Source organism: Serinus canaria, chromosome 4 (genome assembly GCF_022539315.1).
Source record: "Serinus canaria isolate serCan28SL12 chromosome 4, serCan2020, whole genome shotgun sequence".
Lineage (NCBI taxonomy): Eukaryota > Metazoa > Chordata > Aves > Passeriformes > Fringillidae > Serinus > Serinus canaria.
The window spans coordinates 29,457,844-29,474,768 of record NC_066317.1 but is presented as its reverse complement, the minus strand read 5'-3'; the positions used below and the strand labels follow the sequence as shown (position 1 = coordinate 29,474,768).

General features: G+C 39.4%; 1 protein-coding gene across 3 annotated transcripts in view; it reads right to left on the bottom strand.

Moving 5' to 3' along the window:
• LOC103826226 (uncharacterized) overlaps positions 1 to 16,140 on the bottom strand; it is a 57,050-nt gene extending 40,910 nt beyond the window's left edge. For all 3 annotated transcript variants that reach the window (XM_050973660.1, XM_030239442.2, XM_050973661.1), the window contains exons 1-8: positions 15,953 to 16,140; positions 15,638 to 15,738; positions 15,217 to 15,286; positions 14,082 to 14,212; positions 12,337 to 12,425; positions 11,095 to 11,194; positions 9,703 to 9,746; positions 8,472 to 8,549 (exon numbers count right to left, since the gene is read on the bottom strand). In XM_050973660.1, the coding sequence (XP_050829617.1) occupies positions 8,472 to 8,549; positions 9,703 to 9,746; positions 11,095 to 11,194; positions 12,337 to 12,425; positions 14,082 to 14,212; positions 15,217 to 15,286; positions 15,638 to 15,738; positions 15,953 to 16,118 (779 nt within the window). In that variant the 5' untranslated portion in view covers positions 16,119 to 16,140. The remainder of the gene's footprint in view (positions 1 to 8,471; positions 8,550 to 9,702; positions 9,747 to 11,094; positions 11,195 to 12,336; positions 12,426 to 14,081; positions 14,213 to 15,216; positions 15,287 to 15,637; positions 15,739 to 15,952) is intronic.
• Positions 16,141 to 16,925: the final 785 nt, after the last annotated feature.

The following is a 16,925-nucleotide window of genomic DNA, read 5'->3' as shown; positions in this document are numbered from 1 at the left end:
GAAATATACACTAAAAAACAAGCCCTGAACAAACTGCTCAACTGAAATAATATGAGGATGTAGTCTACTGTCTGGCAAAGAAACATAGATATAACAGGAGATTCCACCTGTAAACATGGATGTAGGGAAGGGAATGGAGGACACCAACAGAAACAGTTCAAGTAAAAAGAAGCTGAAAGAATTAGAGGACTATGATTAAAGATGCAAATTTACAGTTAAATAAACCATGGTTAATTCTAGCCCCATTTGGCTGCAGCAGCACACACAGCATGACAGTGAAGACATCCTAATACACCTTGCACTCTGGATTTGTAAAAAGGCAGCAAAAGCAGGAAGAACAAACTGTGCTGGGAACCTCAGAGATGAAGGGAAGCAGGAAACAGGAATAATCACACCTAAAAAGGATAATTTCACATGTCAATAAAAAAATTATACACAGGAAAGTCATAATCTGAAAACAGACATATGAAAGTAAAGATCTTCAACACATAGAAGACAGAACTAACAGAAAATTACAAGGCACAGCAAAAAGAAAAGCAGTGCAATTATGGACATGTTCATAAATTAAAATATTCTTCCTCCTCATATTCTCACAAGCAAAATATAAAAAAAGTGATCAAATAACTCATAATAAGAGGCACAAACTGGTCATTACAGCAGTAGGGCAGAGTTTTCAGGATTATGTGGACAAGATCCAGACATCTGCTTTTCTAGCTAAAAGGCTTTCATTTATTTACAGAGATTTTGAGCAAAAAAATTAAGAACTTCAAATTTTTTACAAATACCTGAGAATTAAAATTAAGTGTGCAAAGACTCTTCTGAAAAGTCTACCTGGCTCCCTTCCCTCTCACAGGAAGCCTGAAATTTGTACAAGTGTCCCGCAACATAAAATAAATACAAAAAGAGGAGTTAAGGAGATACAGTCCCTTGCAAAAGCTAAACCATTCTAAAAAGAGGTGCTAATAATGAAAGGTGGTGAACTTTACCATGCTTATTAAAGCCAATGACCTCCAGGTCTTTCACACAAACTTAAAACCAGCCTATCCCTCAATTTAATTATTTTTGGGTGGTAGTGGTAACAATGTGCTGAACACACAACTGAATTGGTTATCAGCAAAGGTTACATGAACACAGTTTGTATAACATAAATCCACAAAGTCTGAAAGAAAGTAAGCAAAAATACCAGCAAACTCTTAAGGGACATTTGTAGAAGTTCATGGGAGTTTGAGCAGATTCCTTATCATCAAGAATATTCAAACATAACTCCATTATTTTAAAAAAAGGATTAAGACACAAGATCTCTTACCAGAGATCAGCAACTTTTAACACAGCAGACAAATTTGAAAAGTATGGTAGCTGGTGGACACATCAAATCAGCTAAGATAATACTTCATTTGACTGGTCTTTGAAACTATTTACACCACTAAAAAGATACAGGAAACAAAAAAAGCCTGTCCTGGTGAATGCAAAGAATTGAATGGAATCAACAATTTCATATACAGGCTATTCTGGTGGGGGGGGAGGGGAGTTTTGAGGGGAAAAGGAGAGAGAAAAGATGGCAGTAGAAGTATGTACAATTCAAAATTTTCAAGTGTGACATAGAAAAAAAAACAACACCCAAAAAAGTCCTCAATTCTGGAATGGAACATTAACATATGGTAATAGACCAATGTGTAATTATCCCCATTTTAGATGCAAGAAGACACACAAAGGAAGCATCATGATTTGGCCAGGGTAACAAAGCAGGATCAGTGACTGAACAAGACTAGAATTAAGAAGCTTTTGCCCTCTCAGTTCCATGTTTGTGTGCTTGACCCTACCACCTATCTGTCCTGTCTCAATGCAACAGCTCCCAGTGCCCTGCTAGCAGGCTCAATGCAGCTTGATCAGATCAGGTACCCAGAAGAGACACCACTCACATGAAGACAGATCACCCAGAGCAGTCCATCCCCTGCCCTAACAACCCACTGTGATCTCAGTCATCAGCATAGGCAACTCTTACAGTACTCTCCAGCCATCTCTGTTTTGAAGGAAGTAAACTGGAGACACTCAACTTCCTACTCTGAACCACTAAGTCTACTAACATTGATTCAACTTCATTTTGCCCAACTTGCACTCTCAAAACCCCCAAAAAACAAAACCCAAATGGAATAGTGAGACAAAGTAAAAAATTTCACCCCTAACATAATCAAAATACAGCAGATATTGTTCTCTCCTTCAGGGTAGACCACCACCCAAGGAACTTTTCTGTATGCCCAGCTAGTTGCAGAAGATGCGTGTTCCCCCAGGTTATGCCAGCCCTGAAAGCTTCCCTCACTTTTTTAACAATTCACAACGTAGAGATGCAATGATCTGGGTAAGAACCACCTGGATTCTACCTGTATTGTAACTGCATGACTGGGAAAACACAAATACCCAGCACTATCTTCTAGGAGATGGCACTAATAACCCACATACACATACTTAAGACAAAAATGTATTTTGTAAATTGTTAAAAGACATTACTTAAAATTAATTTTCACCTTGTAAACAAACTGGTCTGTCACTCCTAAGATACAGTCAAATGACAGGTACTTAAATCAGGCACAGAAAGCTCTTCAGCAGCAGTAGCTGCCTGGCTCAGGTGTATCACAGGCTGTATAGTCACACCATCACCCTGACCACTACTTTTAAAACAGCTCCTCTTTACCTGATTAACTTGTTTTTGCTGAATGACTACACACCATGTGACATCTGCTCTGTGGGGAACATGCCCCCTTTAGGCTGTCCATAACCCATAGCCAAGCTGTACTTTTGTATAGTGTAGCAAGGGAGTAACCACAGAACTATGAACTTCGGCAGCAACTATGGTCAAAGAATCCTAAAGTACATGCCAAAGTGGCATCCTTCATCAATGAAAGAATTGCATCAGTTTAGTGACAAAATCCCTGCGTAGGATGAGGCAGTAGCAAGCAATGGAAACAAATCCAAAAAGGAAACTAATAAAATTCATTCTAATTAAATTATTTAAAATACAGTACTGGAGATAAATATCAAGTACTATTTTTAAAATATTTAAGCAGTTCTTTTAGCACAGGGTCAATATACACAAGTAATACATATCAGTTTGTGAGGGGAGATGACAACTACCATTCTTTAATCCAAAAGGTCCATTTCAGGTTGCATGCTTACTACTTAGCAAGTAAATATATTCTATATAAATGTATATATAATATAGACATTAATAAACCAGAGCACTGAATGAGACCAAAATAAGATTACACCTCAGAAAACCCCTCCAACCTGGGCCTAGATAGGAGTTAACAGTTAAAGCATGTCTTAGTAAAGACCTACAGCACAGGAATAACCAAGTTACAAAACTGGTTTTGCTGCTGAAGCCTCCATCTCATCAACCTACTTTTATAGCAATCAAGAATCAGTTTTCTGTCAAGTTCTCTGCCTGCCAACAACCTACTCTTGGATTAATTTTTTCCATGTAAAATGTTATTTTTTATTCAGCTTTGGCTCTCAGAAATGTTACAGTTTATGGGCATGTCACAGGTGATAAATTAAGCTGTCTAAGCAAGGATCTCCTCCCTGTCTACTCTGGGACACTACTCAGAAGCTTCTGAGGAGCCATCAAGATAAACTTCCTCCTTGTTTTGCCATTCTTCTTACACCATGTGCATTACAAGGAAAGTAAAATCCATGGCCAGTACTTTGGCTCAGGGAGAGAGACATTACTTGAGACAGAATACGTCTTTCTCCCCCCAAAAGTGTCAAATCCCTCAAGTACCTCACTGTAGCCACTACTGCTCAGTGGAGATTACTGGCAACAGAAGATGGGACAGGGAGTGTAGTACATTTGCTTGCAGGGGAAGCTGCTGCAAGAATGAAAACAAACCCCCACAGCAATGCATGGTGGAAGTGAACCAGTATCCAAGTGAGCTGTGGTGTGAACTTTTAGCTTTACAGCTAATGCAGCTGCCTGGGATGTGACTCAGTGAATGTCACACAAAATCTCTGAGCCAAGCTTCTCAACTCCTTAGCTATGTATTTTAACCAGAATGCTACTAGGCAAAAAGCAGAAGCTCCTACCACTTCTAGCAGTGTTTTGACAAGAGGTTCAAAACTGATAATACATCAGGCAAGATCAGCACAAACTTACAAAGTAAAGGTATAAGCATCTCTTCACGTGTAGGTACCAAATTGTTTCCTAACATGCAATTCTGCTTTAGGCAAGACTCACTGATTGCATCACTTATCCCCTCTGACTAGGGCATTTCTGACTATGTCTTGTACCTCCCCTTCTAGTGGGCAGACAATTTCAGGCTAAACAGACCAGCTGCCTGGAATAGATGGTGCTACCGAGACAAAAACATTCCACACTGCTGAATGGGACTTGCATGCTAGATTTTGTTCTAGTCCCAAATTAAGAAATCTGGATCCAGCCCTTAGGAGTCTACAGCTATTGACTTACCCTTTTGGTCATCCCAGGCCAGAGGATTATTCAGTCTCAACCAATGTACACTCTTGGCTTAGGGTAAAATGTCAGTGTTTATCATCTCCTCAAAATGATTATCTACTGATCAGCCTTAGTTTATTCTCTCCTGCATTTCAAAACAAAACAAAACAATGTACTAATCACCCACTGGCACTAAATAATAGCAAGAGACAGCAAAGTCTGGGGACAAATGAAATTACATAGAGTTCTGTGGATTTTCAATGTAGTTCTGGCAGTACAGTTCATTTTCACACATGGCATGAATTCCCTGTTGGAAGCTGTAGACAATGTAATGTAGTGTCTGCTAACAGACATTAAATAGGGAGCAGAGATGTAGTGAAGTATTATCACTTCTGCTGAGCCTCTGCTGATGTGTAATACTACACAAATAACAGAAATGGAGCAAGCGCCTTTTTTGATAACACTAATTTAAAATCAGAATTTAAGAATGCACTTTACTCTTTCTGTAGACTATGAACTAATGGTTTCTTGCACCTTCTCTGCTAAACATCAGAGAATTCACAGAAGAGAAGAGTCAAGCACCCACCTTAACAGCACCTATCCCCTCTACCTGTCTATCTGTCTTCATGAAAACTGGACAAAACCTTACAGCTTCAAGATTCCCAACTTTAAGTCAAATGCACTAAGGAGATACACACAGCACAAATCCCAGTGCCTTAGGTGAACACAAAGAAAGCAAGTAAGTTTGGCTTCTATCAACTAAAGTAACTTGGAGAGTCACAAACTGGAACATTTTGTGAGTTTTTTACATTAAAAACTTACTTTAGGGAGACAACAAAGAAAACTAAAGAATAGCTTATGTTTTAATAATTAACCATTAAATGCCCACACAAATATTCCTGAGATTCAAAGCACCCTTCTGCAGTGGAATTGAGTTCCCAGAAGTATCTGCATCAAACATTTCAAGAAAATGAAAAACAAACAAACAACCCCCCGCCATACACACACAGAGACATCAAACACCCACCAACTAAACTATGTTGGATGAATGAAGTGGATTCAATCCAGTGCCTCAGTACTCACTGAGGCAAGATAATAAACGCACAGAATGGAAGCTCTAACATGCCTGGCTTCATTTAGATTAACTAAAGCACTCTTGTTTACAGAATAATTATTTCTGCTTATGCATGAACAACAGAAAAATACGATTCATAAACCTGAAGTGCAGCAAAACTTCTTTGTTTACAAGTTAGAAAAAAACATACCCATCAGTCCTTCTTAAAACAGAAGAGCCACGTGGATTACTGTTCTTGGAGAGAAAAACAACCCCAAAGACAGTCAAAAAAATGACCCCGGTTGGAGGCCAAAGAAGCTCACCCTGAGCAGTAAGGTGTGAGGAGGAGAGAGGCTGCCCTCCAGTGTTCAGTCACCACACACCAGTAAGTGCAAGGGATGGGCTTTCTACTTGGGCTGCACAAATGCACTCACGGTGTGGGAAGATCCTATGTGAAAGGCACATTAATGATAAACACAGATTTAATTTGGCTTCTTCCCCCTCCTATTTAATGATTTTACTGGGATGGTTTGGATTTTACATTAGGTACCACAGACAAAATGATTTCTTGAGATCTAAATTATTTTCACTTATTTTCAGGAGACTGTTAAAAATGTCATTTTTTCTAAAGGAGGGAGAAATCATTAATAGACACAGTCATGTAACTTCTGCAAGCTCTGTCAGAGCTCTGGTGACATATTTGCAATATAGCTAGTTAGTGGCTGCAGGAATGGCATATTTTGGTCACTACTGAGACACCATATTATTATTGTACATTATTTTGAATGCATTATCTGAAAACAGGATTCAGACTGTCTAAACAATGAAAAGCCCAAGCCATCAAATTTCTTTAAAATAAGGAGAGAACAGGTTAGTACTAGACTGTGAAATGGGAAACACATTTTTCTGCATCCCAAGAGTGTTCATAATATCTGCCCTCCAAGCTTTTGGGCCTAAATTCAGCAAACTACTATTTATAATGAAGCCAACATTACCCAAATAATCTCCCTGCCTTTCTTTTCCCCATATTCTAAGTGGATGTGCTGGATTACAATTCCACTTCATTTAGTGATGTGGATCTCCACTCCACATCTCAAAACTTAAAAATCAAAGCTTACACGTTATTCTGGTTTTGACTGGTTTTAGCAGCTTAACATACAGGCTGATGTGCCACATAATTTTATTTCAAGAATTTCATCAATTACATGTCTAAGACTCAAAAACTGCCAACAAACTGACTAGTTTTAAGGCACCATTCTTTAGCAGACTTAAACTGAAGGTAAATGAGTAACTGTTATATTAGTACAAATACAGTCATGTATGGTTTCAGGGTATGTACACATATCAATCTGGACAAGGTAAGAGCAGTATCAGGTGTTAACCTCTATGTTCTTTAACAGAGATTCAATTCAGCACCAATCAGCTCTAAGCCACAAGTCTACTATGATTTTAGACAAAGTTCTGTGATTTTACAGATACAGAACTATTAGCATAATATTCATGTACTTAAAACTCTTTTGTAAAATGAGCTATTCCCACTCCAATAGCTCACAATAGCTTCATATATTCAAGGTTCCTTTCTTTTTTAAAGCCAGATTGACACTCCTCACAGAAAAATCCTTAAAAATAAAGACCTATCAAACATTTTAATAAAAAAATTACTATTCTCTTTTTTCACTTTAATTCTTTTATAAAGAATTACAGACCTTTTATAAAGCAAGGTCTTCTGGAGTCACAGTTACAGAAGATTTTAAGAAGTTTCATGATGCAGCACAATTATATGACTGGGAGAGACATCAGAATAGGAATTACAAATTTCCAAACTAAACTTGTTACTATAAACTCTCTCCTTTGATTTCCCATAGAATGCAAGTGAAGAGTGAGTGCTTTGCTCAGTAGCCTTCCAGTAGGTGAGAAGAAATGTCCAGTCCTGTTTGTTTCAATGCCACACATGCATCCACCTTTAATCAGCAGAGCTCAGGAACTCAGAAAAGCAGCTCACATCTTTTAGGATCACTCTCTGAATCAGAAGCAGTCACTACAAGGAGAGGAAAAAATCCAGGGGCCCTATGACTCTTCAGACAGCAGGGTACAGTCCTGCTGGGTCACCCAGCTAGACCAGAGTCAGCTTGGGAGCAGGAACACACTGCATTAAAGCACTCTTCTCTCCTGCACCTCCCTGTTGCTCTACAGCCCTTTCCTCCATCACATAAAAGAAGAGCTACTTTTCTCCTGATACAGCACAGGACAAGATTCCTCCTTCTCATCCCAATAAATACAGAAGTAACTGCAGCCAGAACTACACAGAAAATGTGTTCCCCAAGTACTTTTACACTACTCTTTAAAACAGGTTGGTAGAAAGCAGACTCCCTCAGCAGGCAGAATGACACACCTGTGTGTAACTCCAATTCAACAGCTCTGAACACAAGACATACAAAAGAACTTTTTCAAAGGACTGACCATCCAACACATTTGTGTTCATCAGGTTATTCAGCAGGACACAACTACAGCATATATTCATACCTACCAAAGTAAATTATGTGAAATTTTTGACTGACCAGGAAGCATCTCTGATGTAACTGAAGACTATTGTAACACCATCCAAAACATCAATATTGTCTTTTCCAATATAATCATACATGAAAGTCAAGAATGTATCTTTTCAAAAAGCAGAGGATACTGAAGGAAACAGGAAAAATAGTTTTAAAGGGGAAAAACATTATCAAAGGGCTAATTTGTTTTTCAAAATCTGCTGAAGTTAACAAAAGAAAGACCCTGTCTGACCAAAAAGGAAAACTTCAAAAGGGAAAACAGAACTTGTAGAAAAGTGACGTTGAGGTTGCAAACTATCAAGAGGACATATTGTGTCCCCAAAAAGAGAAAGGTAGAAGCAGCTTTCACAACATGGATATAAGGAGAAAACCTCATCTTTGGTCCACTACAAACATGCATGCTGATAACAAGTTTACCTACCAGTCTGGTACTGTGTGCCAATCAGTGAATATTCCACCTGTACACTGAGCACCACATTCGATGAGATGACCTGCAAGACTGGGAAAATGGCATTAAAGTAACTAAGTAAAATGTAAAATCAATTTTTACAAATCCAGCTTTAAAATACAATGGAAATAGAGCTAAATAACAAAACATGCTGTTTTCCTCCACAAATATCTAATACAATTATGAATTATACATTAAGCATAACAAGTGATCCTGAAAAATTAATGTAGTGTTTAAAGGACAAATTTTTGCAAGAATTTTCCTACAAGAAATGAAATACCAAGATAATCTCACACTTAAAACCAAGTTCTCCTAGTAATTTCAAATCTTGATCTAAATTCAGTATCTTAGTAGTCTGCACTGTGTAACTAGACAAAGACCATTTTTAAATGAAGAGACAGAAAATCTCACCCCCATGTATTATGTATTCACCACAATGCACTATGACTGCCTGTTACTGTTTTCAAATTTTGATTGTGATAGTCCATAAATATTCAACAGAATTTGGGGAAAATCTTCATCTCTATCATCCCCAACTCAGTGGAGCCTGAATGAATTTCTCTCCATGTATTTTCTCATGCAGAGATTCAAGAACACTAACACTAGAGCTCACTCAGGCTAAGTAATCACTTTGTAATGAGGACTTCAATTCAGATAAATTATGCACAACATTAAATTAAGTGGCATAATTCTACTCCTTTCTGAATCAGATTGCTGACCTTAGGACTACAACAAGAATTTGTAAATGGGAGCTCTGACACTGAGCTTCAACAAAACCATACCAGGATGCTGCCTTCTGACCCAACCTGCTTTTGTGCATCTTTCAGAGTAAGCCCTGTGACCAACCCAACTGTCAGCAGTGCCAGCCAAACAGAAAAACTTGAGTATCAGGGGCCTGTACTGTAAGATTTCATCTTTCGACACAAAATGAACAGCAAGAGAAAGTTAAGCTGTTAAATAAAAATCTTTCAACCATTTCTTTCTTTTCTTATTTTAAGCTGGTTCCAGAATGAAATTTCTATAATTTCAATTCCAAGTGAGAGTAGTAAGTGAGCCTTGAAAAAAAAAATTCAAAACCTAACAAAAGCATGCAAATATATTAATGCAATGATAATATGAAAAATTAGTATGTGCTGAAAAAGTTGGTATCTTGACATTATGATATGAAACACAGATTTACTCCATTTCTTCTAATATCATTTACCTTCCAGCAGCTAGCAAGTCGTAGTCATCCCTATTCCAGCCAAACTAGAAGAAAAAACACAAATATTTTAAATGTACAGAAGTTTCATACAGTACAAAAAACTGCACACAGTATGTTCATTGCTTTGAATAACAATGCATTGGATATATTTTAAATCTAAATAACAATAACTGGTAGGCACTGTACATGGATTTGAGTTCCTAGACAGAAAATCAGCAAAAAAATCTCTGACACATTTCAGTTTTCCTCCTATTGATACACCCCCAAAAAAATTAAACTCTGGAAGTCATAACCTCTTCAAAAAAACTGGAAGTGCAACATCCATATTACTTAAAACTGCACAACCTACAGGTTTAGAAGTATAATACCTATCTTGTGTCACCTGGACAAACCACTATGTGTCTTCAACTTTTGAAAATTATCATTAGTTCCTAGAGTATTACCAGTCACCCTCAAAAACTGGAGGTAGGCTTTCTGTTTTATTGGAAATTTTAGCTAGAATCTTTTCCCTGACTTCAACCTGCATACACAGTAATTGTTTTGTATTTAGCATTTTGCAGAAATCTTCCTAAAATCTTTCCTAAATAAATTAAATAAAGTCTCGCTGGAGTAGATAATATACACTGACAGTTGTTATTTTGAGAATGAAAATAAATAGGAATAAAATAAGAAGTCATAATGGAAATTATAAATAAAAAGTTAATTAGGCAATGTTTGACATGCATGAAGTCAAAAGAGTATGACATCTTAGAAAGTATGTTTTTAACTAGACACAGACCCTATTTTTTAAAATATGCACTAAAAGAAAGCTTCTATATTTGACCATGTGTGATCCTTCACAAAAAATTAACGAAAACCTATTAAAAATACTTCAGAAAACTACATACTATGCCTGTATAATTTTTGAATTTCAAGGAATTTCAGAAATGCTGCATTGAAACTTGACTGTTTTTAACAAAACTGCTTACCCACTGAACAAAAAACCCCAGTGTTTTAAACCACCTCACATGCTACCCCCCAACCAGAGGGAGCTCTACTATCGACACTTTGTGGTAAAGAAAAATACACTTGCACACCAAACTTTGCAAAAAGGCAAGGGAAAAAAACCCAAAACAAATGGTAAGAGTGAAATACTGGTGAAAGAAGCTAAGACTTCCTAAATTTCACCCATGCTTTCTAGCTCAGTGGTATACATGTTAACAAATATGCCTGCTATCAATTTAGGAGAAGTGGAAGCTGACACTTTTCATGCACGTAAGAAAAAAAATACATATGCTCCTTATTTTTAATTTAGTATCTACATTTTCATAAGGGACAAATATTGCCTGACAATGACTGTTGAATATTCACTCACATATATTCATTCTCATTTGGAAATTAACTTGTCCTTACAGAATGAATGAGTGGTCCCAATACAATCCCGCTGTCGACACATCTGCCTGTCACAACAATATCAGCTCCAAGGTCTAGAGCTCTGCTTATTGGTCTTGCTCTAAAAATGACAAAACACAGCAGTAAGTACTTTCATCTTTTAAAGCATCATTTAAAAAACAGTTCCCTGACACACACACAGGTTAAAAATCACTTAAAAACTGCATAGGAAATCAATAAAATCTACTTCAACAACCAACTTGTCTTAGGTATGCACATCAAGGATATTTTAAAGAGCAGTCATCAGGGCACTATCAAATTCAGGTACCTAAAAAACATAACTGGAACACTTCTCTTAATGTCCATAGAAACTTTCTTGAATAAAAAGCAGAGTGGGACATTTCTATCGTCAGTTACAGAAAAGAGCATTTTTCAGAGATTCATTAACCATTGAATTTTTAGATGAGTGTATAGAGATGAACATTTTTCAGGGACAAAGCCCTCCAATTTTAAACCTTTCAGGTCAATTACCTAAGTGATTTAAGAACTCCCAATACTGTCCAACTTCAAGAGCACTGTGCAAGAATAGGATCACCAGGATCATCAACGGGAAGAGATGTATGTGACCACTGTCTCATTTCTCGGTCCTCTCCCTTTACTAGACCTGATTCACATTGATTCATCTGAAGTGGATGGTGGCAATGAAAATGCAACTTCACAAAGAGTTAGCTAGAACATCTGCATTCACAGACTTATGGAAACCCTAAACATCATAAAGGAGGGAAGGGAGATCTTTCAAACAAGTGACCATCCTGAAAAACTGGTTTCCAAAATTTCAAGAGTACAAAGCCTGACACAGAGTTCAGCACAACGTGACAGAACCTCCTACAGCACTGACTACATCCCAGTACTTGAATTCCTTGTTTGCACTTCTCTAGTGATAACACAGTAAACTACTCCATTCTGCAACAGAATATTCAGCATATGAAAAAGCATTTTTGCAATTGTTGTAATTGAACTAACACTGCTCTGGCTTCAACTAAAACCTGATGATTCACAGATGATGTATTGCTAAGAAGTCTTAATTTCCAAGGTTATAACTAAAACTTACAAGTTATAAACAAAATTTTTCTGATTGCCTGAATAATTCAAAGATGAACCACATCTACTAAGTAGTTCTAACTGCAAAGCAAAACAAATTCCTGTATTCAATGTGTTAAAATTAGATTTTCATAATAAATACACCTTGCTAAAATAACTCACCCAAGATACACATTCATGCTGTGAATATTCTCTGGAAATTGTTTGCCACTCTCTAAATCAGTAATACCAGCTCCTTTTAAGTTCTCTTTCTGTTAGAAAAAAAGCAGAACACACAAGCTATGAGTATTTTGAAGTTTCTACTGTAAGCCTCTCATTAGTATCAAACAACAGACCCACTTCATAGCAACTCTAAGCCAAGTATAATTATTAAAAGTATTAACAATACCAATGAGTTGAATGGCTAAAAGCCTTAGACTTTTAACCACAACTTTTTCAGCATGCAGAAAATTAAGGTAGTCTTTAAAGAATGTAATGTTCATTTATATATGACCAAAAACAATGAGCCTATTTTCTAGGCTTTAAACAGTCTTTAATTGCTGTAGGACTAAAATCAAACACTGGAAACAGAAATGTATCTGCCACATCTGCAATGGTGTCATGGCCAGAGAACAAGGTTAATCCTGCAGCTTCATATGGTACTTAGAATAAACTGCATTTGCAGAAAAGTAGGGGTGAAGGAAGGGTGTGGTTGTGACCATGAATTAGGCATTAGCCTGGCAATCCAGTGGATTGAGGGGACAGTGAATGCATAGACACAACATCCATGTAAACTCTAAATACTAATTTACAGGTGAGATCTGTAGTGTGGGGGGAAAAAAACCAAACTTCCACTCTGAACTAATTTGGTATTCTAAATTAATGACTGAAATCCTCCAAACCACAAGTAACATTTACCATGTTTCATGTATCAACAGCAGAAGTTGTCTGTAGACCATAAAAGCTGTGTCTTTTGTTCCTGTAGGTTATGTACTGGCAACAGCATAGAAAACAATGCATTTCAGATCAGACATGTCCATAACAAGCTCAAACAACCACTGTTGTACCAGTAATGAAATTCTGGCCCACAGACAGTAATTTCAGCAGGGCAGAAGTTTCTTAAAAGGAAGTCCAAGCACCACACATAACTTGCAAATAAAGGATCTTACTTGACCATCTTCCACATTCAAGAGCATGCAAGAGGTAACAGATCCTATGCAGATAAATAATTTTCCAAGTTACAGGCAGAGATTTAACCACAGTACAAATGTCTCTTCTCTTAACTACATTTGTGTACAAACACTTTTCCTAGTAGCTTTTCAGGTATGGCCAGCTTTTTTTTGCAGATTTCATTGATAAAGTGTAATTCTCTAAGCAAAAAAATCCCATGTATTTAATCTTTCAATTTTTATTTTATATTTAAACTTCAATCCTCTCACTTAACAATACCTTACTGGTTGTAAACTAATTACTTAAAACCAAAAAACCAACTATCTATAAACAAAGTACCATCAGGAAATGCCTGTAAACCACTAAAAAAGGTAGAAGGGATAAAATGTGTGGTACCTACACCATATTCAGAAGAATTAACTGGCATGATTATCTAGTTTAGACAGAAGCAGTAAATGACAGCATGTAATAGCTTCTCCTGAAGAGCAGGCAGACCTTCCATCAGAGTCACATTTTGCTTCAAAATGCTAAACAGAAGATCCAGAAGCTTATAAAATTCACCCCCACTATATACCAAACAGCAGATGTGCCAAGAATTATATTTATGCACTTAAAAAACCCTAAAAGGTAATGAAGAACAATGCTTCTGACAGTAGAAGACTACTGTATAGAGACACACAAGGTTCCTACGGGACAGTAAACGCCACCTTCATGCCATACAGACTTGAGCTACTAAGGCTTAAAACAAAGTGAAATACCTCACTCATCAGATCATCTCCAGCAACAACAGCTATTTTCAAATCAACACCCGCTTTCTTTGCCACCTCCTGAAGGGCAGCTGCACAAGCAAGTGGATTAATGCCACCGGCATTACTGATGACACGAACACCTAACAGAAGAAAAAAAAGGGGCAAATAAGTTCAGCAGCATCAATAATCAATCACCTGTACTTTAAAAAGTGTGCTGGAGCAAAAACAATGTATCACCTTCACAAGGTAACAGACATTCAATGGAGCAAAATAAGAAAACCACATTAAAATATGAACCACATTTAACCTGTGAAAGGATCAGAATAAGCCAGTACAAATTTTTTATGAATGGAAGGAGAAACTGACCAGAAAGACACACATAATGAGGCAGACAGACACCATCAAACACCTCCAACAGGAACAGTAATAGAGCAAAGCTTTACTAATGCAAACAAACAAATAAACAAAAAAACAGTGGAAAATCATATTGTAGAACTATGTAATCATATTGTAGAAATATGTGGGAATTTTGAAAAACTTAAGTTACCTTGAAAACACCTAGCTCTCACGTTTTAAAAGAGATCTGTAAAGCAATCTACCATTCACAGATTGAAGCTATAGTAAGAAATACATGGAAATATACGTATGTATTTACAATTGTAACAAATACCTGAAATCAACTCGATTTCACCATCAGACCTGTACCCCACATCAACTACAATGGGAATTTTCATAGAATTCTAGAATAGTTTGGATTAAAAGGACCTTAGAGATGACCTAGGTCCAAGTCCCCTGCTATGGGCAAGGTTATTCAGGGCTCCATCCATTGGGGCCTTGAACACTTCCAGGGATGGGGCACTCACAAATTCTCTGGACAACCTGCTCCAGTGCCTCAGCATCCTCACTGTAAAGAGCTTCTTCCTAGCATCCAATCTAAATCTACCCCAGCTTATGGCCATTCCCCTCCTTCTATCACTACATATCCTTGTAAAAAGTCCAACTCTCTTGTAAGACCCCTTTAGGTACTGCAAAGTGCTGTAAGATCTTCCCAGAGCCTTCTCTTCTCCAGACTGAACAGCCCCAACTCTGTCGGCCTGCTTTCATAAGCAGGTGTACTGAATTAACATACAAACTCATGCAATACCTTTCCTGTGAATATCGTTTATATAGGGAGCCATGGCAGTGGAGACAAAATCCGGAGTGTAACCTAAAACCTGAAATAATAAAGAGCTGTAACAATTTCTTACGGATAGGTCAACCCAACCCCTCTCCTTGGTTAACACAGAAAACAGGGAAGAGCAACTACCTCTCAAATAACACCATCGTTTGGGTAATGCGATGGGAAACGACATGAACACTTTCACCAGATGAAACTGAACAGATGCAAATAAAGACATGCGAATAAAAAGTATACTTAAGAAACCGTGTCCCCGTAACCAGGTATGTCTTAAACACGTTTCGGGCGCGATCTGGGCTGAAGGAGAGCTCGGGAGGTCGCAAAGAACCGAAGCGCACCCGCCCCGGCCAAGCCCAGCACGCTGGGGCCGGACACCGGCTCGACTTACGGGAGACCGGGCCTTGGCGGCCGTCAGCAGCGACATGGTGATCTCGGAGAGGTAATCGAAGACGAGGAAATCCAGCTTCCCTCCGTACAGCAGCTGCGGCACTGGCGGGGCAGGCAAGAAGGCACCATCAGCTCGGAGCACCCCCGCCCCTAGCCCCGCTGCCGGCCCCGCCCGGGCGGCAGCCCCGGCCCGGCCGCTTGCGCAACGGGGCTCCTACGGCGCTGGGGTCGCCGCCCGCCGGACTCGCCCGGTCCCCGCCGCCCCGCCGCGTCTCCCGGCCGCCCCCCGAGCAGCCGCTGCCGCCCCACCGCCCACCTGCGACAGCCGTGTCCCCCCAGAAGCCCGAGGCGCAGCCGATGCGCACGGCGGCGCCCGCCGGGGGCTCGCAGCCCGCGCTGCGCCGGCGGCTCCAGCGGGGCGGGCGGGCGGCGGCCCCGAGGAGCCGCGGGCCCCGCAGCGCCAGCAGCGCGGCGCAGCTCATGGTGGGGACAGCGGCGGCGGGAGCGCGGGCACCGCCCCGGCTGAGGCTGCCAAACACGGGGCTGGGGAGGAGCTGGGGCCTGCGGAGGCGATTGGGAAAAGGGGCGGGAGAAAGTTTATGAAACGCGGGAGCGCGGGGGAAAGTACTGGGCGTAGTGCGGCCGCAGCGCGCCATAGGTATAGTGCCTGGTAGCTGTAGGGCAGTGATGTGTCCGAACGGGGCCTCTCATGCTGGACACGGGTCGGTGGCAGGGCTGTCGCATCCCCGAGGAGCTGCGGGCTTGGCGAGAGCAGCCGTGTCACTCCGAAGCGTGTGGCGGTGTGTCGGGGGAAGCCTCGACAGTGGAAACCCCGTCATGAGGCTCGGGATAGCGCCAGAAGCGTGTCAGATAGTCCGGTTATGGGGTCCTTACGAAACCTTTTCCTCCTCGCCTAAATACAAAATGTGGTTTTTTTATTACTCTTATTAAAGAGTAAGACTTCCTATGTGGGAGTGCATATAAGTACTTCTGGATAAATAAATAAATAAATAAGACTTCCAGTTGGACTATTTTCAAATTGTGATTAGAAATAATGCAGTTGAGAGAGGATAGGAGATAGTCATGCTGTGATCTCAGAATTTGGTTCCGTATTTAGCAAGGTACTATGTTTTCCTATTGCAAAGAAGGGCTATAAAACACCATATTATATTCTCAGTGCCAGAGTGATGAACAATTCCTGTCCTAATCTATTAAACAGGCCGAACCCAGGAGGTTATGAAGAAAATTTGGTTCCCTATACAGATTTTTATTATTACACTATGAAAGGA